The sequence below is a fragment of the Athene noctua genome, chromosome 1, assembly GCF_965140245.1.
Source record: "Athene noctua chromosome 1, bAthNoc1.hap1.1, whole genome shotgun sequence".
Classification (NCBI taxonomy): Eukaryota; Metazoa; Chordata; class Aves; order Strigiformes; family Strigidae; genus Athene; species Athene noctua.
Genome location: NC_134037.1, coordinates 138485191 through 138512788, shown reverse-complemented (window position 1 = coordinate 138512788; position 27598 = coordinate 138485191). Strand labels below are relative to the sequence as shown.

Here is a 27598-nt window from a genome sequence, read left to right as displayed (position 1 = left end):
ATGTTCATGCTTGAGGGTATGCTTGTAAATATGTTAAAAATGCTTGGAATGTTGAAACTGGCTGGCTGACACCACTGTTTCTTATGAAGCTTTACAACCTTAAATTGGTACGTGGGGTCATCATGGCCCTTGAGCCAGCATCACCAAAGCCACTACTAAGTTTACCATTGACTTTATCAGCTAAGAAACTGAGTCCTAAATTCTGGCTTGTTCAAGAGCAAAAATCCTACCTCAGATCTTTCTGGAAGAGACCAGTAGTCTTTCCTGCTGGATTACAGCTGCACAACTGCTGTGCAGTCTTGAAACGTGGCCAAGTTTATCCTTTACACGGAATGAAATCTGCAAGTTGGAGGAACTGAGGTCACATAAGTCATTAGCTTCATTTATCTATTCTAAGCCAGGAATACATTACCTAGGGCGGATGGATGCTGTACAGGCACCCATAGCAGAAATCCAATCCACCTGAAAAGTAGAGTCCTGACAAGCGCGGTGCACGTTTTTACTGAGAATGCGAGTGGCCTGACCCACTCCTGGGCTTGCCCAGAGTAGAGCTCCTGCTAGTTATGTCATCAGAGACTTTTAAGACAATACAAAAGAGACTCTCAGGAAAGCTGGGTTAGGCTTCTGTTTTTATTGGTGGATCTACTGTCATTTTAATCAGGTATTGACGTCTTCCAGTGTTGTAAACACCTGGAATTCCCCTGTGCAGGCAGACCTTTGTTGCAGTGGAGTTACTTTGAGGGCTGTAACACTCTCTGCAGTACTGCAGAGACCTCCTGATGCCACTTTCAGGACACTTTCAGCTACTCAGAGCACACTTTCAGCTACAAATGTTGAGAAGCTGGTAGTCATCACTGGGCTGGTTCCAAGTACAAAGTAGAAGACAGGAAAGGCTGGTGGATGTTGGAAAGGTTATAGTGCGTCTCCACCTCACTGGGAGTGACTGTCCTGGGAAGCAGTTCATACAAAGTTGCTATGTGAAAGTAAGTTGTATGTGTTTAGAATGGCTATATGTGTATATAAAAATGTAACTGTGCATATGCCATAGACTTGTGTATCATAAACATGTGTGTCATAAGCAATTTTATTTGGGGGATACAACTGCCAGTGCAGCTTGAAGGAACCCTCCAGAATCACTGATGCAAGCACATGGGCTGGCAATTTATTTATTAGCTCCAGAGGGAAAGAATTATATATTCAGCAGACAGCTGATGAGTCTTGGTACTTTTTTATGAGCCTAATTGCCCTTCTCCCATAATCACTGACCCTCTTCCCACCCTGTCCATCCCCAAGCTTTCCAAGTGGGGTACACTCAATCTTTTTAAACATTTTGAAATGGGCAGTCATACTCCGTCATCCTGCAGACAATGAATTTCCACTGACGATCCCTGCATGAAAGAGAGAAAAGAGAGAGATATTAGTGAGCCAGACCTACAGAGGATAAGACTATACAGGTAACAATAACTTTACACCAGGTATTGTGGCAACAAAAATGTCTGTCTGCCATTAGCTGACTTTTCTCCGAGTGCTTTGTGGTTTTATGGGCTGGAAGGAGATTAAATATGTCTGATAGTTGTAATTCCTTCACACTCCCTTACAAGGTAGGAAAATTAGTGCTCTGAATAATTAGGTCTCTGAGTACCCTTTCAGAAGACAATGACTCTTTATGGTGGTCAGTCCTAAATCGACTTTAAATCAGTAACCAAGAGGTAAAGGATGGTTCTGTGAAAAGCTATTGTCATGTGATATATTGCTTGGGAATGTGTACAAAGTAAAATACATGGGTGATTTTCAAGCCATTTCTAAGTGAGGAGTTATCCACACAGCAAAATTAATTCTTTTTTTTTTTTTTTTTTTTCTTTCCACTACTAGATCTTCTAGCTAGTGCCCTTTATTGAAGATGTGAAGGAATCAATAGTGAGAGAAATTAAATTCACTTCTCATCCTTGATCTCCACAAGTCACATGTGAGGCAGAGTAATGTTTATGAGTGTAAGGAGAGTTTATGCTCTTCCTGGTTTGTGAGCAATTGGATGTCTGTATTCTCTCTCAGGAGAATGATAGGATATCTACTAACAATTGTTAGTAGGTAGTATGGCTGGAGCAGCAGGATTCAACAGTGGAGGCCAGTGATTTAGTGTCCAATACAGGCTGCAAATTTCCACCTAAGCTTATCGTGCATTAAATTTTCCCTCGACAGAAAGGCATGAGTTCGAATACTGTCCTGCTGTGGATCAAATGTTCAATTTAGGCTGCTTTGTACTGGCTGTCAGGAGTTTAGATCTAAGGTACAGTCCTTGCAGATGGCAGCCATCGTTTAAATTGGTAGTGGATAGTACTCCAAGAGGTTTCTGAAAGTTTGGATTTTAATAATAGTGATCTAGACTTGAGGCATGGGACAGGTAATACTGTTGGAGTGATTCAATAGGAGCTTGCTTTACAAGACCCCTGCACAGTCCTAGTTTTCTGGTGGCTGTCTCCAAACACTGAGGAAGGTGGTATAGAACCTGCTGCCTCTCAGGGATGTGCTGAGACACCTGAGCCCAGATTTTGGTATTAATTGCATTTACATGGTTTCATTGGTGGGGTGACTCTATCCTGGAATAAGTTTAAGCTGACTCTTAAACTCTGTGTAGGTTTAAAGCATCTCATTTCAGCCTTCATTAACTGAGGTTTTTTAATTGGAAATTTACTATGCTACATCACCAGTTTATGTGGAGTGTCATTAGGAACTGGGTCTGTTTCATAGTCATCAGCAAGTCTGCATTTAGTTATATAGTGTTTATTTTTGGTTTGCTTTAGGTCTGTTCTAGATGCTTTTTAATTGTAATTTCCTCATAAAACTGTTACCAAAGGTTAATGAAATGCCAAATTCATTTTTAGGTTTATTTTAGGAAGTCCTCATTTGGACTATGTGCATGCTCTTCCAAGACAGTTATTACTCTTTTGGTCACTAAGCTACCCAAAGAGACTGGAAAAAAAAGATGACTCATATGTGGATTAACAGGATTATATGGGTCAAAATTAAGGTCTGCTAAACTAGCACCTGTTGTCAGAGAGACTTTTATCTCAAAAGTTGATGTCAAGTCATTTTCTAAAACAGGATATTGTAAAGTTAAAAGTCAAGTTTTTAAAAATAAATATATTTTAGTTATGTGAATTAATAACATCATTTAAAATATTAATTATTTCTGAAGTTGTAATTTAAGATTGAACTTGCAGACACTTTACCATATGTACATGTGGTTGATGGCTAATACAGTTATGCATTTAATGTCTTAATTTGTCTTTCTTTGCATTACTTGTGTTTGAAGTATATACATCCAACTTCTCAGGATGTGGGCAATTACTTTGTACCATTGGTGCTGTGTGTTTAATTCAGTAGTTAGCCTGCTTCAATTTGTAGATCCTCTACAAGTTTTTCAGGAGGGGTGCAGATCCTGTCAGGAATTCCCCTATGTGGCATCCTCCAGAATATATGTCTTTGCAAATCCTTAACACCAGTTTGTAGGTGTCCCGTGTTGTTGTCCTGTCTGTGCGCGGTGCCCACCCCCCACCCCCACATCCCCCCCCAGCTAATTTCATGCATTTTACTTGGCTTGGGGCATCAGTATTGAATTGTCAGTTTCACTCTCCATCTGTCATGTACTCTCAGATTTTAATTTTTGATGCTATAGGGAAAATATCTTTTATTTCCAAATATTGCCAAATAATCTGTTTCCAATTCAGTTTAAAAATTCTATGAATTCCTATTCATATTGAGTTTGAGTAAATCCTCTTTCTTTGGTCATATGAAACTTATTAGGGACCTAAAATACCCTATGATTTAGCTCAGCTGAGCTTGGTAGATATCCAGCTTACTCGGGCATTTCAAATGTACTGACTGCTCGGGTATCTGGGTGCTGATCTATCTTTCAGTGATGTTATCAGAGCAGTTAAAAAATTACTGGATATTCAGATCACCCAGATAAATGGAGCTGAGAACAGTTTTGTTAAGGAAATGATCTTATGACAGTCTGCTTGTGCTATTTTTATACTACAAGTGAAGGGCAAGCTGTGACACCTACAAGCATGTCTGGTGATCCCACCTCCCTGTCCGAGCCACGCGCTGCAGGTTGGGCTGTGAATGCTCCAGTGGTGCTCTCTGGGCTCAAGAGACTGATCCAGCCAGACCATGGTCCCCTAACAAGGCTCCACGAGGGAGCCATGCCATCATCACTTAATATGTTTCAGAGCTCAGGCTGAAGCTAAATATTTTGAAGCTATTTTGTTGGGGTTTTTTAAATTTTGGAAGCTATTTTGCCAAGGGTTTACAATGTGCGTGTTTGTGTGAGCAGTTTCAGTTGTTTACAGTCTGTTTCACATACCCCATATCCTTCTCTGAAACCTGACTGTACCAGTCTGTCTAACAAAAGATACTGCCTTTCCCTGCAAATGTTCCCTCACTTATGTTCATAGGTTGTCCCGTCTACATCAGTGTTAACCACTGTGCTCCCATATGTGCTCCTAGAGATCCTTCAGGCCTCTGCTAATTCTTTCCACCTGCTTTTGTCTTGCTTATAGACAACTGTTTTCTCCTTTTGACCCATTTAAAATGGGACTGAAGAAATGTAAATATTAACCACTTCTGAAGTCTGTTCTCCACACATGAGCACTTAAAAACTCTGATGATGAACAGCAACTCCTTCATTCATTCCTGATACAAAGGCATGGAAACTCACAGAGAGTAATTACAGAAGAGGAGGTGGGAATACCACCTTTCTAAACTTTCTACAGCTTTTTCCAGAGGCATCACATGCTCTGTCAAGTATCTGTGTATTAGCAGTGACCTCAGTGATGCAGTGTCTTAGGGAGTAGGATGGGAGGATGTGATTTCTGCAAGTTTATTCAAAAAATCTATAAATACCTGTTTGAAGTGATTAGGGAAACTTAAACTGAAATACCTTCAGAGGCTTTTTTTTGTGCCTCTCTCAAGAGGCAGATTAGACACCTTAGCTCAAGAACATTGACCATCGTGGGCTAAGCAGTATGGGCACAAGTTTAATGTCCTTGAAAATGAAAAGCAGTCTCAAAATCTACATCACGCTTACACAGACAGGCTACATGTGTGCATGGTCCTGGCAGATGAGTCTCAGAATAGCTTTTTCCACTCCTATTTTGGCTCAACCAGCTGCAAAGAACCATTTAGGATGACAAACTTTGCCAACTTTTGTGAGTATACCACTCAGGCGAGTTCAGCGTGAATCTGAGTTATGAACTGATGTAGCTAGAATTTTTTTCAGTTCATACACTGGGCAACATGAGTTGATTTTAGTCATTCTGGAAGCTAGGGGCCGGGAAGTTCACTGTCACAGAAAAGTCTCCTAGATTGCAGTTCATGAAATATTTTCTCTATAGTTTTCACCTGCTACTATCACAGGTTCATCTCTGCCATCACAGCAATGGTAGGACAAAGGTGATGGTGGCTTCTTCCCTCTCCAGGTACTGTGTTTCCATAATCCATGAGGACCTGTACTCCCCATGTACATCCCCCGTGATGCTGCCTCCGCTCCTGGCCAGTCCCCCCCACTGCCACCCCGTTCTTAAGGCCATGTTGAGCCTTCAGCAGTCACAGACAGAAATCTGCTCAGAGGCATTGGTTTCCTCAGCTGCTCTGTTTTCTGGGCACGTCCTTCTGATTCCTGACTTTACCCTGGTCCACATCCAGTGGAGGCTGGAATCCAGCTGCAGGGGAGTGCACTGTCTGCATTATCTCGCCTACTCTTTGCCATGGCCATGAGGAACAAGGATTAAGAATAGCACTGGGGAATATTTAAAGAAAAAACCCAGAACAGGGATCTCCCTTGCAACCTTGTAAATTCTTTAACTAAAGGGATAAGTAGATACCTTTGAGTCAATTAACTGTGAAAGTTACTCTTCCTCTCGTAGAATTTTTGTAGAATAATTTGCAGACATGGCTTCCATTTGATAATAAACAGGCTAATGAATTTTAGCCAGGTAATTACAGTTACAGACCTGCAGCAGTCTGACAATGTGTTATCATTTCTGAAAAAGGCTTCTTATTTTAGGTAATCTTTTGGCTGAGGGATCCCTAGTGAACTCCAGCAAGCTGAGAACATCACAGTGACAAAAGCATCTTGGCTCCTTTGAGTGTTATTGGAAACAGCTTGAAATGTGGCTGTGTTTAAACTCCCACTTCTCTCTTCTCTCCCCTTCTCCTGTAGACAGTCTTGGCAGCAATAGGCCAGTGCAGCACACCTTGCCATGTGCTGTGTTTGGTAACAAATGCTTTAATATACTGGGCTGAGGCGTCTGATAAAAAACATCAGCAAAGAAATAGCTCACAGTTGATATATTAGAGGTCAGCTCGAGAGGAAAAAATCAAGATCCCTCTCCCACAGTCAGGTTTCAGTGCCTGCTCACACTGTCCTTAAACCTGCTCTTTTAGGATCTTCGTAGTCCCAGGCAGACAGCACCTTGGGATTTGTTAAGTCCAAATTTTAAAACTTTGCTGTTCTGCATAGTAAAGAGGGAGACATGCTTCTTTTCAACTGAGCAATTATGAATCCATTTGCATGACAACTTCACTAGCCATAGGACCTCACTCAAGAGGATCCGCAAATGTCAAGTAATGACCAGGACTGATCAAGAAAATGTGGTTAACCCATTTTCTGGAAAGTGATCAATGTACAGTGCACTGCATTGCCTTAATTCCTGGTGTAGCCCCAAATCTGTTAGAAGTGTTGCAATGGATTGGGCAGTTTACAGCATGCACATTGCAGTTTGTATGGTCTTACCTTTGCATGCTGGCAGATTCCCTGCTTCTCTGCAAAGAAAAGTGGCCAAAATAAGCCCCTCATCCCCTGAAAGGACAGGGTGTTCAGGCTGATTTTTTACTGAGTTAGATGAAAGATGCCTCAACCAGAGGTAGGTGAGAAACAATACTGAAGATGTTAGACTTTGTGGAGCTCAGATTTAGCTAAGCCTACCATTGCTGTATTTTTCACTACTCAGGTAGACGTGGCAAATGATCCCCTTGTGCATGAAGCTACCCTATTCCAGATATGCCACCCTGGACAGTTAGCCACATGCACTGTCAACTTTGGTCCTCTGAAGTACTAGCCTGATGCTGAGTACCACAGCAAATGATGTGTAGCCATGCACTGTTTGGGGGAAATAGAAAAGAATAGAAAAGGAAGACCTTTTTTTAAAAAAAAAAAATTTAAAAAAAAAAAATTCTAATGAAACAGATGAAAAGCAAACCTGTCCACAGCAGAGAAAGTTGTGGTTGCCCCACGGATGTAGTGGTCATAAGTGTACATCATCATGTCCATATCTTCTCCGTAGTGTCCTGGATATTCTGTTGTTAACCTTTATATTAAGGAAAAAGAAGATAATATGGTTTACCATCTTACAGGAAAGTTCAGTTTTCTGAGTGCAGCTCAAATAGTAGATTTTCCCTGCTTTTTAAAAATTCTTGTTTCTTAACAGCATCACAAGATGCAGTTTCACCTATGAGACTCTTCCACACAACTAATTCATGTAGCAATGTGAATAAATTTCAGTAAGTTTAGAAATGTTAAGAGCAAGTTAGAGTATTATATGTATATACATCTGCAGCTCTGGGATAAAAGTATCCTGAACAAGAATCTGAAGCTTCCCTACTAATGTCCTTATTGCAGGAATTTGCTCTGGCCTCTTGTGAGTATGTTTGATTTGCTGCTGTAGAGTGCTGTAAATGTTGCCAAGTCAAATAAGTATAAGCATTTATCCATTTACAAATTTTATTAAATGAATGTAATAATTAATCCATTCCTCTTTGTTGTTTCCACTTTCTGCCTAGTTTATAATGTAAAAATATGGGCCTGGACAATATTTGTGCAGTGTATCTCATCTAAGAAGCTCAAAGTGCTTCTGCACTTATTAATCAAATTATGATTACTGCTTCCCTGGGAAATAGGCAAGTAATACTGCACTTGGTTTTACAGATAATGAACAGATGCAGGAAGGGGCTGGGACCTTAACCAGTACTTTATGTCAACATTATGTTAGAGGTCAGGAATGGAAATCTGGCACTTGGTCTCTCCTTGTATTACACCATTTTATGTGGGAGTTGCTGGTGGAGTTGTGTCAGCTTCATTCTGAAACAGCACAGGGAATAATCATGTTCCCTGTAAGGGAGATGCTGTCCCCATGGATATTAATGTCTCAACTCCTATTGAGACTAAGAGTGTTAAGATGCCTTTACAGAAATCCTGACAACCATTTTTCTGACTTAATTCAGCCCAACAGCAGTACTTGAATGATGCTTGAAGGTGATCCTAGCACATCCCAGCCAAGCACTCATGTGCTTGTTTATATTTTATTAAATCAGTGGGGTTTGAGTACAAGCTTAAATATTTTACTCACTAGGAATATAATTACTGAGATGGTTTTAAGTTTTAAAATGAGTGGGTATTTGGAGCCCAAACCAGCAACTGTTGGAGTACTCAGAAACAGAAAGTTTACCTGAAAACTGAGGGACTCTGGAATATCAGCTGCTTTCTCCTAGAGCCACTTGCTATAACAAAAAAATCCTCTGAAATTGCCACCACTCTGTGTATTTTAAATGTATTTTTGATCACTTTGTTTACCCTATTCTAATGCTGTTTACATCATCTTTGTAAAGCGGATGTGACTTAATTCCAGATAATTTTCAGCTTTCGAAAATGAAAGAAAAACATCGTTCAGTTGGAACCTTAACCTGAGCATAAGCTGGTCCTTCTGTATAGTCAACTTGTTAAAAGCCCTCCAGTTTGCAAAAAGCTGCTCTTGGGGCCCTGCACTCCATGCCTAGAGCTGTAATGAGAATTAGAGTATACTTCACAAAGCCTGACCTCTGCTCCCTAGTCTGTTATCTATTTTCTTAACACAGAAATCAAGGCCTTGAGGAGGACTTCTTTTGCATTGCCCTCCCATCAGTGAAGCCATGGATATGAACCTGGGAACTTGAAAGTATTTCTGGATCCATAGCTAGAGGCCAAGAGAAATTGGGGCTATGTCTATGCTAGTAAATTAAACAAAACCAAAGACTGTTTCTGGGCACTGTAACTCGATTACCTAGAAGTGTAAATTATTTGAGCAGTTTTAGCCCAGATCAACTAGCACAGTCTCAGCAGATACCTCAAAGATGCAGTTTGTGAGTTAGCACATGGTAGATACCATTCCCAACAGGCAGAATGTAGACACCCTATTTGAAGGGTAGGAAAGTTTAATGGCGTTCCAGAAGAGAGCCCCCATATTTAGTTTACTAGTTTGGAGCCTGAGTGTCTGATAGTGCATCTTTGAAGATTCCTGGGTCATAGCAGGCTTTTAAAATGTGACACGAAGACCAACTATGAATCAGGATTTCATTTTGCATTACCCTGTCAACTCCAGGTTTTTGGGCTTTTATTATGAGAAAACACTAAGTTGTGTGTTTATATATGTTCCACCAAATGTGTTTTATAACATCTGTTTGGCATTCAGCAAGGAAAATGTTCTGTAATCTTGACCAGCATTATGTTCTGGGCAGACAAGACTCTGCAAAACGCAAGGTTTTAAGAAGCAGCTTTCAGCTCAACTCAGAGACAGAACTGAGAGTCAATTCTTTGAACTTGTTTGACGAGCCTTTCAGTTGAAAAGTAAATCTGATGAGAAGCTCCTGAGTTACTGTGAAGAGTGGTCTCAGAGACCTTTTGCAGAAGCAGGGAATGTTACTCTGAAAGGGAATGGATGCAGTCGGGAGCCTTCATTTAGTTTCCCTCTTTTCTTTCTGCATGCTGTCATCTCCCCCTCCTTCTCTACTAACTTCTCCACATTACCCTTCAGCCTCCTTAGGCTCCTTTGCTAAGAAATGTTCGAAAAGCAAATATATGCAATTACCAAAAGTAAATTATTTGGGGACTTGAGCTGCTCCGAAGTTAGTCTTGTTACATAGACAGATGCTTGCTGACTCCTTTTGTTCTCGGAGAGAAAAATGATAAGTAATGCTATGACACCAATGTTCAAGTTCACTTGGGTCTGTGTGGTCTGTCTGTCTTAATTCAGTCCTCTTTGATGTTTGCTGTACTCATTTATGAAACTGTTCCCTTAGGCCCATGCATTTCGAGGTCATCTGTATTGCTCTGTATGCTTTAGAAGGAAATGCAATTGGTTGTCCATATAGCAGGGCTCTGTGGCGTGACCCATCCTTTCTCTATTATCTCCATCTTTGGAATCCTGGGGGTAGGTTGAACAGAATGTATCTGCGCTGAGAGATACTCTAGTGTTTAATGCATAGAGATACTCAGTATGTGGTTTTCTCCTCATGGAGGGGAAAAAGGTCATTTAACTCAGCCATTAAGAGTGTTCTCAAAGTGGCCTGCCCAGCATAGGACAGTGTTTTCCTCAGCCTTTGTTGTAGCTTGGTGTATAACTTTATTATCAAGTGCTTAACTGAAAATATTAAGTGTTTAACTCTCTAATGCATATCAACTCTGAACCACCTACCAGGGCCCTACGGACAGGTAATTTATTTACAAACCCAGTAGCATTTGTGAGCCATGTGTGGCAATGTATGGTTTATTCCTGAAAGGAGTCATGAAACAAGTGAGACACACTTTTTGCCTTAGTTGGCGAGGGTTTGCCTGCCCACAGCAGTCTGAACTCCCAAGGAGTCAAGCCCAAGGGCAAGACCCATTTGGGAAGAGCTATCCACAGTAACATGCATGAGGGCCCTGTAAGTGCTTCTGGCATTGACCTCTTGGCAAATCAGAAACTGTGTTAGGGGAGCAGTGAGAAGCTTGGGAATTGCCAGGTGCTGACACAAAGTTGTTGCTGCTGCTGGGGGTGATCTAAGGCTTCTGGGACCAAACTGTGGTGCTTGTGGTTCCTGAGAGGGTACATGAGGGAAGGCCCTAGAAGCAAAGCTTGCAAAGCAGCTGTGAAAAGACCCATGTTATACAGATTGTGGGACATTGGCACTGAGTAGTTTGGTGCCAAATGAACCCCAAGGAGGCAGAGGATCTGTGTAGGGGCTAGCAGGGTGCATTTAGTGGGATTGTTTACTAAACCCAGATATGCACGTAGGTGTTAAGTTTGGAGAAGGGCTTGTAGGGGAGAAAATAATAGCGTGAAACCTTTAGTAAGTGGTAGCATTTTCAATACATATGATCTGTTTGGAAGAATTAATACAGAAAACAGGAATTGTGGTTTAGGCTTTGCAAATCCACTTTAGGTTAGTACCTCGCATATAATGTTTGGGCACAAGAGACTTGGAGCACTAGTGGCATTGTCAAGAGGGAAGAAAGCAGGTGATTCTGTGTTGAAGACTGTGAAAGAAAAGCTTGTGAGAAGGCATGTAACTGGTTTGGCATGTATGGGGGAGAGCAGGAAAACCTGACAGAAAAAGGTATTTTCATGGTGGGGTTTGTAGCTGGTGTAGAGTTGATGTGGGATGGTTCATCTTCTGACTGGTTTGCATTGTCCCACCCATTTGCACGTTTTTCTAATATACTTTACTATAATCCTATAAATCTTGCCCAGGGTAAGAAATGTATTGAAAAAAGGCATTAAATCTTTAACAGGATTGCTGTTGTTATTATTTTAGTCTGAAACTAGTAACCTTGTTTATTTTTCATGGTGAAGAATTAGCATGTTAGAGATTAATAGAAAACACAGTTACTCATTTAGCACTGAGAGGAATGTTTTGTACTAATCTAAAGTGGTTCCTAGCACTCTTTTAATGATTGACTTCAGAAATAATTATAATGAATCTTATGTTTTACCAATAAGAAGCTCAAGTCACACCAGTGGCTGTATTAGTATTGTATAGTCTGGCTCTTAGAGAATTAATTGGGAACTGTGGGTATGCCTTGCCTTCAGATATCAAACAGACAAAAGAAATGAGTCTTTTAAAATATCAAAGACAGTGGTAGAGTTCATGGTTTCCTGCTCCAGCTGTTAAATATATTTATTCCTTGCTAGTAAGTACGTTGTTTCGGAGTGCCTTACACTTTTCAATTCTTGTGCAGCTACAGTGCTGACAAGACGAATGGCTCCTCTTTAACCTTCATTTTCCTCTTCATTGCTGAACTCTTCCTCTAACAATGCCACAGCCAAAAGAAGGAGCTGTTCCATTTCAAGAGGAAAACATAAACTTTGACATTAACTTTCTGTCCTTTGAGGACAAGGAGTGTCCCCTGAATGGCCTTGCCGTTTCAGATGTTATTTACAAGTGTTCAAGAATATGACTCTCCTAAAGGAGAATTTTGTTTCAGAAGCCATGAACCTGCATGTTGTGTTCAGTGAAGATGGGAATTATATGTCTCTTTAATCAATTTCAATCCTTCCTCCAGCTGGAAGACAGTGATCATCCCCTTTTAAAAAGCATACTATGATGAAAAGCCAGAGAAGGTCTTAGTAAACCATCTACAGAAATTCCTGCCAACACTCCCAGTATAGATCCCAGATTGCTGGGCTTCCAGGGAGCTAGAGGTGTCGTGGAGCTGCTCTACAGAGGATCAGTTTTCTTATGTGGCCATGTCACACACATTTCAGGATTGAGTTCAGGCTTCAGGCTCTGAGATCATACATTCATCTAGACACATCACTGCCCTTCTGTTTCCACTCTGTTATAGTGAAAACCACAAATTCTCACAGGGCTGAGGAGCCATGAGACCAACACAGTGGCACCTTATGCCTGTTCCTCAAGAAAGACATACCTGAAATAACATTAGCCAGCTTTCCAATGTTAAGCAAATGTGTTTCACCTAAGATGTGTCTGGAAGATGGTCCTGGAGATTGAACTGTAAGGTTGTATTTGATAGGCTATATATAAAAAAAAAATAAATCAGTTGAACACATTATTTATTAAAAAAAAGGGGGGGGGGGAGGGGAGGGGAATTGCATTGCCCAGAAGTGCATCCTTCTACCACATCTATTCTGAGTTCACTTTCTGGATTTGTATCTCTGCTGTTGGTAATCTCTGAAAAACCTGCATAGGATCTCATCAGTTTCAATATGGCTTTGGTGGTGGGTTGGGTCAAGAAAACAAATGATTTCTTTTAAGTCCCATAACTCTTGGAAAATGTAATTGTTGCGTGGACAATGTCACTGTGACAGAGAGCAGCCACAGCTCCAGACAGGCCTTCTGGCACTTGGACTACTGGTTGTTTGGAGAGGGGAAACAGTCATAAGCAATCTGTGGGGCTGCTCAGTGACATGTGTTTGCTTTTGAGAGTATGGAGTCAAGCTTTCAATTTCCTGGCAAACAGAAAAATCTGAGCTCTAGTGGGACCACTTAATAACACTGTCTCTGCATCTGCGACGGATTTACTTCCTTTATGCTTTGAATCAGCACACAGTTTATTTTATTGTGGTAACATTCCCTAGGTAGGTAAAATAATGGGAGCTTTTCAGCCTCCTGTGAGGAATGTTAATTATTTTCATTATGACAAAAATGTGCAGAATCCATGACAAAACTTGGCATGGTGAGGAAGGAAACAAAGTACTTGTAAAAAAAATTTAAAATAGCAAGTGCAAAACTATGAGATGGGAAAAGATTGGTATATTTATTTTCAATATGGGCTTACTGTGCAGGTAAACTGGGAATTAATGGTGAGGAGACAAGCTGTGAAACAGAACTGCTGGGCTCTTAAGAGTAAGGATATAGATGCTACTGAGCAAAGTCCTTAAGTGTGTAGTTGGCTTTAACCTTGTTTCTACATTAAGCAAAGTGTTTAAGTGTGGGTTTCAGTCAGCATGATGGTGTCATAAATTAATATTCCAAAAAGTATTAGCAGTATTCAAAAAACACAGGAATGTTCTAGCTGTAAAAACCGGGTCAAATTCTAACAAACCATTTGTGTGGCTCATACACATGGGGAAAACCTCTCTTTATTCATTGTAGGGAAGACCAGCTCTCTTCAGGAGGAATGTAGTCCTGAAGAAGAAAAGCCAAGAGAAACCGTGCATAAAGATCAGCTGGTTTACTGCTTTTATATTTGCCAGAGAGCCCTGTACAGAGACAAGTGGAGGAGGAAGGGATCACATACCCAAGGTGAGAGCTAATTTAAAACAAAGAGTTTTGTTATGCCTCAGTATTGTCAGTTTTCTTAAAAATGCCTTTCTGCCCATATTTAGTTTCATAATGAAGGATTCATTGCACATTAAAATTCAAGGCTGCTGAGAAATTCTGCAATGTGGATTGTCTTTGAATATGGATTTTCCTGTGTCACGCATGATCCATGAGGCACCACAGTCATTGCATATTTTCCTGTATTGCTTTTCCACATAGCCATACACTAGTAGATGGCTTTGCATGAAATTAAGCTGCTTCAACCAAGAAATAGGAGTCAGTAGCATACTAATAGCCATTTCTCCACAGATAGTTTATTGACAGCTAGTTTCTGGAACAGAATAAATACCATTGTAGGTTAGGGCAGAAACTATAATAAGTAATGATACTGTATATGTACACACATTTTTATTGTGTCTTATATACATATACATTTTGAGGTCCTACCCATGGTAGCCCAGAACTGCTTTGCAGGTTGTTTGGAAAATACATTCTCTCTGTCAAATGCGTCTTAAACAGAGTGCAAGATACAGACCAGAAGTGTGATGTGTGAATGAGGTTTTGTGACAGTAACTTGGAAATGCCAGTGGAAGTGAAGTTGTGAGTGAGATCTCCTGAGCTTAGGGAATGGGAAGTTTAGCTGTACACTGAAGTTTAACAATTCAGACAAGTCACATCTGTAGTAGTAAAACTGGGTCCAAAGCATGCTACGACATTGCAGTTTATGTTGCTCATATGTTAGCATAACAGTTAGCATTCTCACAGACACTGTCTAGACGGGGTAAAGGGAACAAACTAGAAAAGAAACCATTCCCAGCAGACAATAGGCTGGAGACTGCTGCTTTGGAGAGGAGAGTTTAGCTGCATGGTGTGGGCCCTCCAGCAGAGGAGTCCTCCTATTTGGGAATCGCAGGATAGCTCTGGCAGAAAGGGACCTCAACAGGTCTCTGTTACAGTCCCCCGCTCAAAGCAGGGTCAACCAGGAGGTCAGACCAGGCTGCTCAGGGCTTTATTCAGTCAAATTTTGAAAACCTCCAAGGATGGAGCTTGCACAGCCTCACTGGGAAACCTCCTCTACTATCTCACTGTCCTCGTAGAGGAAAGGGTTTTCTTTATACCCCTCTGAAGAGCAGTCCTGCCCTCACATGTATCACTGTTCCTCCTGAGTTTGGTGCAAGCTTGGCAAGAGTATGCTCTGTTGCCTCCTCAAGGTCATTGATAAAGATGTTAATCAGGAGGGGTCCCAGGGTAGACCATTAGTTACAGTGCTCTGCTCATAAGGGGCACCCAGGCAGGCTGTCACCCTTTAACCACTACCCTCTGAGCCTGTTAAACCACCAGTTTTTTACCCATCTAGTTGTCTGTCCATCTAACATACTAATTTGGATAACTGTATGTAGAAAGAGCTTGTACCTACCTTGCTAACACCAAAGGCAGAATGAGAGATCGAAAGAAATGGGAAGAAATATATTGTAGGAAGGCACTCACTTGTAAGAGAGTAAGGTCAAACAAAGCTCTCAAGTAGAATGAACTATGAGAGACTGTCCAGGCTGAGAGTGGACATGGAAGTGTCAAGATAAGCCAGTAGCTTGAACAGAACAAACTGGGCTCCAGATGGAGTGGCTGAGCCTAGTAATACAGGGTATGTAAATGGTTTTATAATGGACTATAATCACAAACCGTGCACCAGATGCCTTTCAGAAGCCAGGTGACAGGTCTCCCCAGAGGTTTTACAGCTCTCCCTTCCCAGAATAACTTGAGCACATGGGATTTCTACCCTGCTTAGAGGGAAAAATGCTTTACCCGCCTTTGAGATGCTGTGTTTTCTGCATGGAAAGACAGTGGCAGCTGAACTGCACAAGGCATTCTTTCCAAGCATAAAAATGGAGTGTTGTCACTGTTGGAAATATAAGGGCAATATAGGAGTCCGTGTGCAGCTGGAATGGAATTGCAAGACATCAGTAACCCCAAACATTTACATCAGGATTTGCATCACTCTGAATGCCAATTTGCAAGGCAGAAACAAAGCTGTTCCCAGTTGTCAAGACAACCTCTGAGGGAAGCAGATCTGTCAACAACAACAAAAGAGGTCAGAGAAGATTTCTGCCATCTCTCTGAAAATACACCATATTAGAGGAGTAAGAGAGATTGGAAGAACTGCTTAAAAGTTTGAGTGAGTTTCCCTCAGAGGGAAGAGCCTGAGCAAGTACGTAAATAAACCCCCAGGTAGAGAACATCTGTAGGCAGTGTAGGCTGGAAAGGGGGCAGAAGAATGTTGAAAGACTTTGTTACAGAGTTCCTGTCTTTTAAAATCTTTAAAAATAATAATAAAACCTAAATTATTTTCCTCCTGTCTGCAAGAAGACTGAAGGATGCAAAGCAAAGCACTGCTGTTGTGTTTGGCCAGTAGCCAGCCAGACAAGTAAGGCCCACGGGCATATAAACAGTTTGTATGTGTCTCAATGGGAAGTTTACTTAAAAGCTGAGTTCTGGAAACAAAGATTCAAGCACAAATTTTTTTCAGATTTTTTTTTTTTTTTTTTTTAAAACGTGCATGTGGGTTATTCTTTGTATCAGTGAGAATATCTGGATTAATAGCCCCAGAGTGTAAAGCCATGTGTTCTCTTACACAGAATGGACAGGAGCAATATGCGTTTTCTCTCTACACAGTCTGCTGCTGTGCTTCTGTCTCAATTTAGAGAAACCACACCTGGGGACATAGGGAAGCTTGGGATGTGTAGCTCTTTCTCCCATAGCCTCTGTGAGGTGGTCAGCACCAGTTGTGATACTGTGTTGAGGTGAGGCTACCTTTTTTTTAGGTTTGGGCTGTCATCAGTAGCTCATTTTGACTTTGGTCTTCAGCCTTAAGAGGGAGGGCAAGTTGTATGTACTGCAAATACAAAAATCCCGAGTTATCAGCCAGAGGATAATTTTTCTGAGGTAGTTGTCAATAAGTTCACTCCTGTAAGTCACTGTGGCACAATTGGCGTAGCGCAGAGATGCTCCTACTCCTGTAAATGTGCTGGATTTATAGTGGAAGCTATATCACCACCTCTGAAATGGCCCTCCACTTAGGAGACTTCTGTCATGGTTCCCAGCATAGCTAGGCTGCTGCTGGTAGCCAGACCTGTTCATCTGGGGCTCGCTACTGCATCACACTGTTCAGGGTAGCTCTGCCCTCATTCTCCTCCCTTAGCCATGGATCCTCATGAATCCTCTTGCCAGACTGGAAATAACTTGCTTAGCCCCATAAAGCACAGTTCACTTTTTCTCCGACAAGGTTTTTGATGCGCCAAGCAGCAAAAGACACTTATAGGGACTGCTGGGGAAAAGAGGCCAAGAGGTTTGGTTTCTGCTTGAACTCACCAGCATGAATATGGGCATCTCCGGCTATAGCGGCAGCAGTAAAATTGCCATTCACGGTCAAGCACAGATGGAAAATACTGGCTCTGGAAACCAGCCACCAGCCCATTGTTTGAGCAGGTTTGGTACCTGATAAAGAGGAGGAAGAAGAGAACACGTAAGGAAAACATGATGTTAGATTTCCTGATAGTTTCAAGCATTTCTGAAAACAGCATTCAAAATTTTTATTCAGGGTGGAAGCTAAAGGTTTGGCTTTGTATTGAGAAGCACTGTATGCACTTGCTGTGTGTTGAGTAACCATTTTGTATAAGAAATCAGCAATAGTTAACTAATAATGTCTTAACGTTTCATTTATGTTAAAACTATTTAAACTGGTTTTAAGTATTTAATCGTTCCTGCTAATCAGGCAGGAAGATTGTTGTGCTGTTGACATTCTCAACTGCTTACAAACCATGAGACTGACTTCAAAATAGTCCATTAATACTTTTATCTTTGTCTGTTGGTATCTGAGCTTTTGGTATTCACTAGAGTAATTTTTTCAACTGCTTCTCTATAAAAAAGAAGCCTTACAAACTCTTTTATAAGAGAAGTTCAGCAATTTTATTTCTTTCTCAATTACCTGTCTCCAGGAGAAGACACTCTTAATTCAAAACATTATAGGCTTGTGATGAAATAATGATTTGATAGCAATCACATGAGCAAACCCGAGTCTCCCATCTTAAGAAGTTATAAGACTCACATACATTTTTTGACTGGATTTTCAAGAGGAAAATCTGCTGCTTCATGCTCTCTGTGTACTGGGCAATTCTGTCATATGCGTAAATCACTACCTTCAAGTAGAGTAGACATGGTCTCTAAGCATGCAGATATATGCTGCTCATTCTGCACACCCTACAAGCATCTGGACACTGATACCAAAGTAATTCAAGTGATAATCAATTTGAATAGCATGCTTCTTGGAGAATAAAGACAAGGAGATTGTGAAAACAGACAGCTCATTAAATCAGTTATTGAGTGCTCATTCTCTCAAGCACCCTCCTAGCCTCACTATTACCCTGTTGGAGGAAATTACAGGAATTCAGTTTCTTCCATTTCCTTTCCTTTTCTTTCTTTTTCCTTCATAAAGGAAAACTGGCAGCCTAGAGCTGTAGCAAACCTTCCTTGCCATACCATAAAATCAAATAAATTGATATATCCAAAAGACACTTTCAGAAGTAACTTTATCATTAACAAATACCAAAATTTTCCCCTAGTTTCATTCAATAACCTCATAGTTGATTTTAATGAGCCTGAAGTTCCCAGAAAGGACAACACATCTTCTAGCAGAGTTTGGTGTTTGGAAAGTCCTTCACTTGTGCGTACAGGTGTTAGCTTTCCCAAAGCGTGAGGCTCAAGTGTTTGTATGCAAAAGCTGAAAAACTGATCAGTTTTGACCAGTGTAGGGCTGAGTTCCTCTGCCTAACTTTCAGCTTCCACCTTTGAACTAGGGGTCTCTTCTCTATGTCCCTTCCACTGTGTTCTGTTGTTCAGACGAGTATTTACAGTTGTTTGTGTCCCTGCATATCCCACATTGCTGGGGCCACACATAGTTGCAGTGCTTTGGGAGACTCTTTCGAGCACCTTCAGAGATAAGCAGTGATGGGGACTCTGAGTTGCTATGGTATCACACCAAGTAAGGCAGTTTGGCTCTCACTCAGAGGATTTCAACAGGACTTTGATAGGAAGATGCTCTGTTTTTTGGCACACAGGCCATGGGAACATATGGCTCAGACTCTGTGTAAACGTATTGGATAGCTGCAGATGATTGGTGTTATCCTGATGGAAGAAAGGTCGATATGCAGAATATAGGAAACGGTTGGACCTGTTGCAAGATGAGCATTAACCTGTGTAAAGTAGAACCAAACTTGTGTCTCTGTTTTCTTTTGCCTCTCCCCCTTCCCAGTTACATGCATTTCCACTGCTCAAGTCCTTGTGCCCCTGAGAGATTGTCTAGCTCTTTTGCATAGGTGCAATAACAGGAGCATTTTGTTCCTCTGTTTCCTTTGAACTTCCTCTCAGAGCCTTGGCATTGCCCTGCAATTTCCCATCCCTGCCGATCAGCATCTGATATTCCGTCCCATATTTGTCTTTGTGGGTGGTTCTTCATTCTCCTTTTTCTCTCTGCACCTGCTTGCAATCAGACTGGGAAGACCCGCCCTCTTTCTCTTTGCCCTACAACAGTTTTTATTTTCTTGACACCTCTACTAATACAGTCCAGTTTTGGTGGAAACATTTCTTTTGAGAAAGATGTCACTGATGGAGCCTTCTCTCTTTAGGGGATTGAAAAAAAATCTAACTAACGTAATACTCCTATGTTTACATGCTTACATATCTGGGCACCAACTATTAGGAAGGTTTGGTTATTTTTGATCCTAATTCTATCTTCTGATGAAAATTCTCTTTAAAAAAATATTTGGAGTTGCCTTAAAAATTAGTTTCTTAGGTGGAGAGTATAACTGGCCATAAGTAATGTCTTATAATTAAATTGCCATTTTATTTTAAAAACATTCAAAGTAAAATTTGAAATATACTTTTAAGCTCGTTTGCTTCTCCCTCTCTACTTCAGTGTCATACACGCAGAGTCCTGCATTCTGTTAAAGCTCAATATTGGGTTCAGCAAAAGAAACAGAATAGTGACATTGAAGTACTTTTCTTTAGCTTTGAGATAATGTCATATTTTTTCCCTGGTCCAATTTTCAAGTCAAATCCAGATACTCCTCCAAAAATGAAGAGATGCTCTCAGAAATTGGAATGCTTATTTGTGAACTCATATAAAATACTTTATTCTCTTTCCTTTTCCCAGTTGACCTCTTTCCTACAAGCAGAAAGTAATTTTTTAAGGGAAACAACCTCTCCGTACACACCTTTGTAGTCAGATGCTCTGTGCACTAATCTGAAAACCCTACTTAATATGTGAGGATTTCTTCCTTTTCTGTTGAATTCACTACTCCTGTCGCAGCAAATCCCGCAAACCAGTATGGTGAATAAAAACTAGTGATTCAGAACCTCTGATTTATGGCTAAGTAAAATAAATGCCTTTTTCACTAGACCCACTTTGTAGCACTTTTGTTATACAGGATAATTCAGTATTCAGAGTTAATGTCACTGGGTTCTCCTCATTCATGAAATCCTGACGTTGGTGAGAAGAGGGGAAGATACCTCAGAAGGTGAATGCAGAAGAACACGAGAAACCAGCTGGGACTGTGTGGGATTAAATTTGGCAGTGGGTAGATTGTTTTGTTTCTCTAGTTGGATCAAGTTGCAATGCATGAAGAGAGTTGCCTTTTGTATCTGGTACTGGGAGAAGAGGAGGTGAGCTGGCGGGTGGGTGGGGGAGTGGGAAGGTAGGTGGTGGTGAGCGTCAGGTGCTGTTGAATGGGAAGTTGCCCTTCCATTCCCTCGTTTACATCTGTTGGAAATGACTGCAGTATTTCATAGAAACAAAGTAAACTATACAGCCTTATTTTGGGAGGAGTTCTGTGTAGTAACAGGGATATGATAGCTGAGACTTTTCCCAGCCTCCTGCAATTGCTGTGGAAAGCCTCTCCTTAGCCAGATCTTTTTCTGAACTGATTAACTGTACAGCTGAGTTCTGCAACCAAAGTCTGCATCCATGTTATCAGTTTAGTTTTGTTCGCCAATGAGCTTTTATCTGTGAGATGAAACTAGAGCTGGTTTGAAACAAACCCACTCAGAATTCATGTGTAAATTTTGGGTCCATGCAAGAACTGTTTCACCCAACAAATCCACTTAACTTGTGCCACATTATTTGCAAATATTGATACAGCCTTAGGGATCAAGCATGTACCTCAGTGACTCAACAGTTGCCTGCCAAACTGAAGACAAACATTGCTTGCCACAGTATAATTCTTTTGAGCAATGGCACCAGTTGTGACAGTTCATAATTATCTCTACATCTTATTTTTGCTGTTTGCTACAAATAGACCCGGAGTGTTGTGCCCCATCTAATGCTGGCACTGTGTTATAAACCTCTCTCCGAGGCCTCCTGTTGCCCAGACACGCTGGGGATTAGCCCAAGCAGCATGTTATCTTGAGGATGACAACTCAAAGAGGAAGCCTGTTCACTACAAAATGGCTCAGAGAAGCCCAAGTCAGGATGCAGTAAGTGGTGTGTGCATTGAGCCCCTGCTGCACTGCTCAGGTAGCACTTCCTGAAGCTCTCTGGGAACATGCAGAGTCTGACACTCAGTAGTCAGTGGGTCATGCTGCACTAAAGGTGGTTTGTTCCTTATAACAGGGTAACCTGAGAGTGTCAGTCTATGTACTTTGGAAAAATCCCACTGTTTTGCTGTAGAGCAGATGGTGCCTGAAAAACTTGCATCATTAATTACTTTAAAGCTATCTCTCCAGAGCCTGTCACAGCAGAATAAATCTATATGTTCAGGGGATATATCAGACAAGGCAAACTGACCCAGTAGAAATATGCTGCGTGCTTTCATCTGCAGTCCTTCCTGGAGTGTGTATAGAGAGAGATGGCCTCACCTCACGCAGCCAGTAAGACCACGGTTAGAGTGTGGGAGGGATTTGTTAATGAGACACTAGATAGACTGTTTTCCTGGAGTGCTGTTTCACCAAAATCTGTTACTTTCAATATCCGAAACTTAATTTCCTTTTGGTACAGCTGTGGAGGGGACACCCTGTCCTGCTCTCCCCAGTTATTTTTGTGGAGTGTCCTCTCTCTGTGTAATTTGGTTAGTCGCATGATGAAAGCTAATTTAACAGTCAGTCTGTTACAGATGAGTGGGGAGATGTAAGTGGCTGAGGGCAGGCTCAGGGCACTTGAAACACTGACACTCAGATGAAGGGAATGTTTTTTGTGTGTTTGATTAGGCTGTGCCAGTCTCCCATGGCCACTTCTATGAGGAGTCTTCGCTATCTGTTGTGGGGTGGTGAGACGTGTTGTCATGACTTTCATGTGCCAAAGGCAACCTCACTATCATCTTCAGCTATCTTATTCTTTCATTTAGGGGTCAGTGATGACTTTCTTTCTCCTTCCCACCCAAAGGGAAGGATTCACCCTGTTGCTTTCTTCTTGACAGTCACTGATGAGGCCTCCCTGTTTGCAAACACACCCCTCTTTCTCCTCAGATGCTCCCACTGGACTTGGTCCATTGCAGCTGTGCTAAAAGCTTTTAGTACTATCCCTTTAACATAAACCTAGGGCTTTGAAGAAAATTAACTTGTTTGTGTAGATAGCACAAATGGGAACATTTTGAAAGGGCAGCCTGATTATTGGGTTTGGGTAATACAGCCTCAGATTTGAGATTTGGGATTGGTCAGAGATTGGGAACAAAAACAGTTCCTCGCAGATGTACCGGGGCGTGCTGCCAGTGCCTGAACAGGAGGCTCCTGCAGACACTTCTTTTGCTCATGAGCCTGTCTTTGCACCTAGCTTGTGGGAAATAGGGTTGTGTGCCTACTTGAAGGATCAGTGTGCATGCATGTGTTTGTTCACTTAATGAAAAGAAAAACGAGGGTGAGAATGGGAGTGGGGAGGGAGAATCTACATATTTGCTTTTTCCAAGTCCTATCCAAACAGTTTTTCAGAAGTCTAAACAAGGAAAAGAGGCAATAAACATGCATTAAATACCACTTAGCTGGAAATGCTTCTGCTTTATGCTTTATGGGTAACTGGGAGTATATTGGGGATATGGCATGGTTCCATCTGCTTTATGTGGTGTAAAACAAACATTTTCTCCTGGAAGGATGAGTTGCCTGTCTTTCACTTGCAAGCTTTTGTTCATTTGTTTGTGTGATCCCTGTCCTTTGGTATGATCACTTTCAGGCAAGAAAAATAGTTTTTCTTAAGTGCCTTGTTCAAAGACTGATCTGTAGAGACAAGTCTAGTATTCAGTGAAGCACTGAAGAACAGTCTCACCCGCAGTCACTCAGACCTTACCTTTTCTTAGGTGGTGAAATATTTGCCCAAGGTCAAGCTTCCTCCAGTACAAACGGAGGAACATAAGCTGTATTCTATCTGAAAGGCAAGATTCCTTGAGATGATGCAGCATACAAATAATTAGAACTGTGTAGCATCAGATGATGTCCTGAAGACTTTTCATTGCTTCAGACATGAGTATTTCCAAATTATCCAGGAACAGATTCTACTCCCAGTAGTGAATAGCATCTCAGTTAGCACATAGCCTCTGCAGAAGTAAGGTGTTGGGACAGATTCAACAAAGCCTTTGTACACGTACTTAACTTTGAAAGTGTTCAGAGATTAATGATGCTCAGAAGATAGCTCGTGAGAGGTCATCTGATCCCAGTCTATTGCCAAATTTTCCCCGAGTCTTGTAGCACGTTCACAGGTTTCTCGTGTCCATTGAGCAAAACACAAAAGGACATGCTCTCTTTAAGAAGTGTATGTACATATATGCTTAACTTCAGGGGTGCATTTATTAAGTGAAGCACCTATAGTTAGATGTATTCTGAAATGTCAGTAGGTAGTTGTAGGCAACTGGCAGAGGTTATTTGATTTCATTAGTCTTCTTCAGGAGAGAGATGGGGTGGCCCAGAGAGCAGTTTTTAGAGTACCTGTTTCTCTCCTGGAAGGGGGCAGAGGTCATAAACTAGGCATTGTGATTAGATGCCTAATGTGAGTCTGTGTAATTGCCCTCTTTCTGTTGAATAATTTGTTTCATATCTCCAAGATGCAAAGTCTTTTAATCGTAGAAGCCCATATAATACCTAGTGTTAGTGTAGGAAGCAAATTTACTTAAACAGCTCTGCCAATTGTTCCTTCCTACCCTCCTGCCCTGCAACTCTCCTATCCCTATGCTCCCCACATCCATTTCTGCCATTTCCCCCCAGTGCTAACAGCCAAAGAAAATAATGGGTTGGGGACTTTCTTCTCTCTGCTTTATATTCCCACTTCATTTTCTCTCTGAAGCTTTTCTTTGTTTGTTGTCTTTTCTAAAGAAACCTCTCTTGCATTTTTCTCTGTTGTGCTGCTGCACAGCAGTCAGGAATGATGGTTTGTGAAACTCCATAAACATAATTTGTCAGAAGTCATTTTATGGTGTTTCTACCAGACTAGAGTTTCTGGGGCATGGTTGAGAAACTTGAGGGAATTCAGAGAAGAGCTGTACGTATGATCCTTGCTTAGAAGTGTGGGAACATAAATTTCCAGAGGAGGACTTGAGGAATGGAGACGTGTTCAGCCAGAAAGCAAAAGCATGGGTGAAAGTGTGTGGGTGAGGGAAAGGCATAGCTGCTACCTATTTATAAGTTAAAGAGATTTTACAAAGGATGCAGTGTGCTTGTTTTCATTAGTCAGTGAACGGAGGGCAAAGAATAAAAAGCCTCAATTACAGCAAAGGAAATGTAGCTTAAATTTTTGGAAAAACTTGACAGCTTTGTAGTTACTGGTGCTACAAGCCATTGAATCTCCCTGGATGTGATGTGCAAGGTGAGACAAAATACCCTGTGAGGCAGAGCTGAAGAAGAAATATTACAGTCCATTCTACATGGATGGGGAATGGACTAGCAAGTCCAGCAGAGTGCTGTGTCAGCTGAAATGAGGATGAGGTATTGCTCACCCAACATACTGGTTCATCAGGGGATCAGTGCGGAAACAGAGGTGGGCAAACAGGAACTAATGGTTCAGATTGCGACTCATACTTGTGGTCCCACTTGGTTACTGAGTCAATCTCTTTAGAATTGGGGATGGCTCCAGATAGCATGGAGCTGGGCATGGAAGAGAGACAGCGATGAGAAGTAAGACCGCTAAGAGAGAAGGTGTGGGATTGTCAAAGGCCCCGCAGGCTACGTCCGTGCTGTCACATTAACTTGAGGTTTGAGTTTGCACTCAGACACTCCAGGCTGGCTGCCTGCTGGCCCACACTTTCAATCCAGTCTGGGATGAGCCTGCTGGGTTCTTGGGCAGCAGCATCTGGGCACAGCGAGGGACGTGCTGGCTTACAGCAAGCCTCTCTCCATGAAGCACTGTAGATGCAACCAGCTCAGCCCTGCAGAACACAACCAACCAGAGCTAGCTGAGATTTATCGAAATAGCCCAAGTAATTAGGAGCACAAATTCATCTTTGCAAAGGGGTACATGTTCCCTAATCACTTTGGTGTATTCCCTTCTCCTCCAAAAATAGATAAAAGAAAAAAGGAAGGACAACTATGTAGAGAAGACAGATAGATGTAAGGATGTTGGACTGGACAGGTGAGCTAGGGAAGAAATAACTAATATAACTCCAGAAGCTAGGAAAGAGAGTGAAACAGAGTTAATAACATTAAAGAGGAGTTGGAAAAATAGTACATTTGGAGAAAAGACAGGGTTGGCAATAGGAAAAAATGTAAGCAAGAAGAGGACAAAGTGAAAGATTATTTTTTTTTTAAGAAGTGAAGGAAATGAGATTCGAATAATACACTGTGGAGGTAATCTTGGTAAGCATAGGGAGCATGGTGATGAATATGACCCCATGGTTAGATAGCAGAAGAAAATGTTCTGTAAAGACTTCAACAGTATCCTGTCTGTGAGAAGTGAACTTGAGCAATTGCTGCCAGATTTTTAGAAAGAGAATAACGATTTTATTTTGTACAATAGAAAGGTCTAATTCAAAATAACTATGCAATAAGTAGAAAGTGCATCAATGTATGAAAAATGAAGAAGCCACCCAGGATTATCACAGTGTCTTCTTTCTGCCTGTTTTGTAGCTCTCCCCCTTTCTTTTCAGTTCTTATTCCAAAATTAAGTATAGGGTCAATCTTTTTTTCTTTAGCAATTGCATCAGCCCTAGGAATGTATCACGTGTAATGAAGGAGTATGAATAATTCAGAACAAAATTTTGAATCATTTAAAAAGCAGAAGTTTCACATTTCATTGCTAACCTGTTCCCGTATAACATGAAATCTACAAAAATCACATTGCAATTTCTGGAACAAAACCATTTCGAGTGTTTGAAAATATTCTTGCATTCATTTCATTCTGTCCAAAGAATATTTCAAACTCAGAGTTTTCCAAAACTGTTTCACATTTCATAAAAAGATCAGAAGATAATTAAATACTGGATGTGTGCTTCCTAAATGTGAAACACTATACGTATTTCCAGAATTTATTGTGGCCATAAAATGTGATCGATCATCTTTGCCTCTAAGGTTGATGGAAAATATAACATTTAGTTAACCAAAACTGACTGTATTAAGGAATTAACATGATCTTCTGTTCTCATTGTCATGCATATGTATGCCACCATCATTGCTCACTAGTGTGGATTTTTGGCTCCTGTAATACCAGCATGACTAGAAAACAGCCTTTGACTGTGCCTAAGCCAAAAAGCTTAGCAACAAAAACACAAAGAGAAAAGCTAGTGCAATACAGAGAAGATTTTTTTTTTTTTTTTACTAGGGATAAGAGCAGGAGGATGGAGTGAGGAGTTTTACAATTTGTTCCCCAGTTTAGTCACTGATTCAACGTGATTTCAAGGGGAACTTTATCCTCTCCTCACTGAATGTTCATGCCTCATTTTCCTCATCTGAGAAACAGCAGTAGCAAGACCAAACCACTTTGCAGCTGAGGTTGTGAGTAACCAAACGACACAGCATTTCTAAAGTGCACTGAGACCCTCCAGTAAGAAATTGCTGTGGAAAAGGCAAATGTGATGCTGATCACCTCACACACATGCACTGCGATTAATGAGTCTCAGGCAGTAGTTCAGGGCAGTGAAGCCTCTGGTTATGATGGCATTACTGTGCGCTTGCACTGCTCTGACCGCAGCATTAGCACCCGCATTCCACAGGGGGTATCAGGGCTGTGCCCTCTGGGGATGGGTGGGGGTATCCTACCATTCGGTTCCTGCCCTGTTGATCTCTTCCCACCAGCACTCTGTCGGCTCACCGAGGCTCTGGGCCGCCGGCATGCAGGCGTAGTTCCACAGTCTGTCGGAACCTTCCTTCTTGTTGAAAACACTCCTGACGGCCACAATCACCTGCCCATGCGGGCACTGGAAGTTGAAACCCTGCCGATACACATTGACCCATTCATCATTATCTCCATAGTTATAGGGGCCATAGTAATAGTCACCATACTGGCCCCATGCCACGGTCACCAGAGGCAGGAACACACAAAGAAGGACGAGGTCCATCCTGAGGA

General features: G+C 41.4%; 1 protein-coding gene across 1 annotated transcript; it reads right to left on the bottom strand.

Annotated features, from left to right (window-relative positions):
* Positions 1 to 80: 80 nt before the first annotated feature.
* On the bottom strand, positions 81 to 27598 carry DPT (dermatopontin). Its single transcript, XM_074928213.1, has 4 exons — positions 27292 to 27598; positions 17443 to 17568; positions 7263 to 7370; positions 81 to 1388 (listed from the first exon to the last, which is right to left on the bottom strand). The coding sequence occupies exons 1-4, from the start codon at positions 27588 to 27590 to the stop codon at positions 1322 to 1324; spliced, it is 600 nt and encodes a 199-aa protein (XP_074784314.1). The 5' UTR covers positions 27591 to 27598; the 3' UTR covers positions 81 to 1321.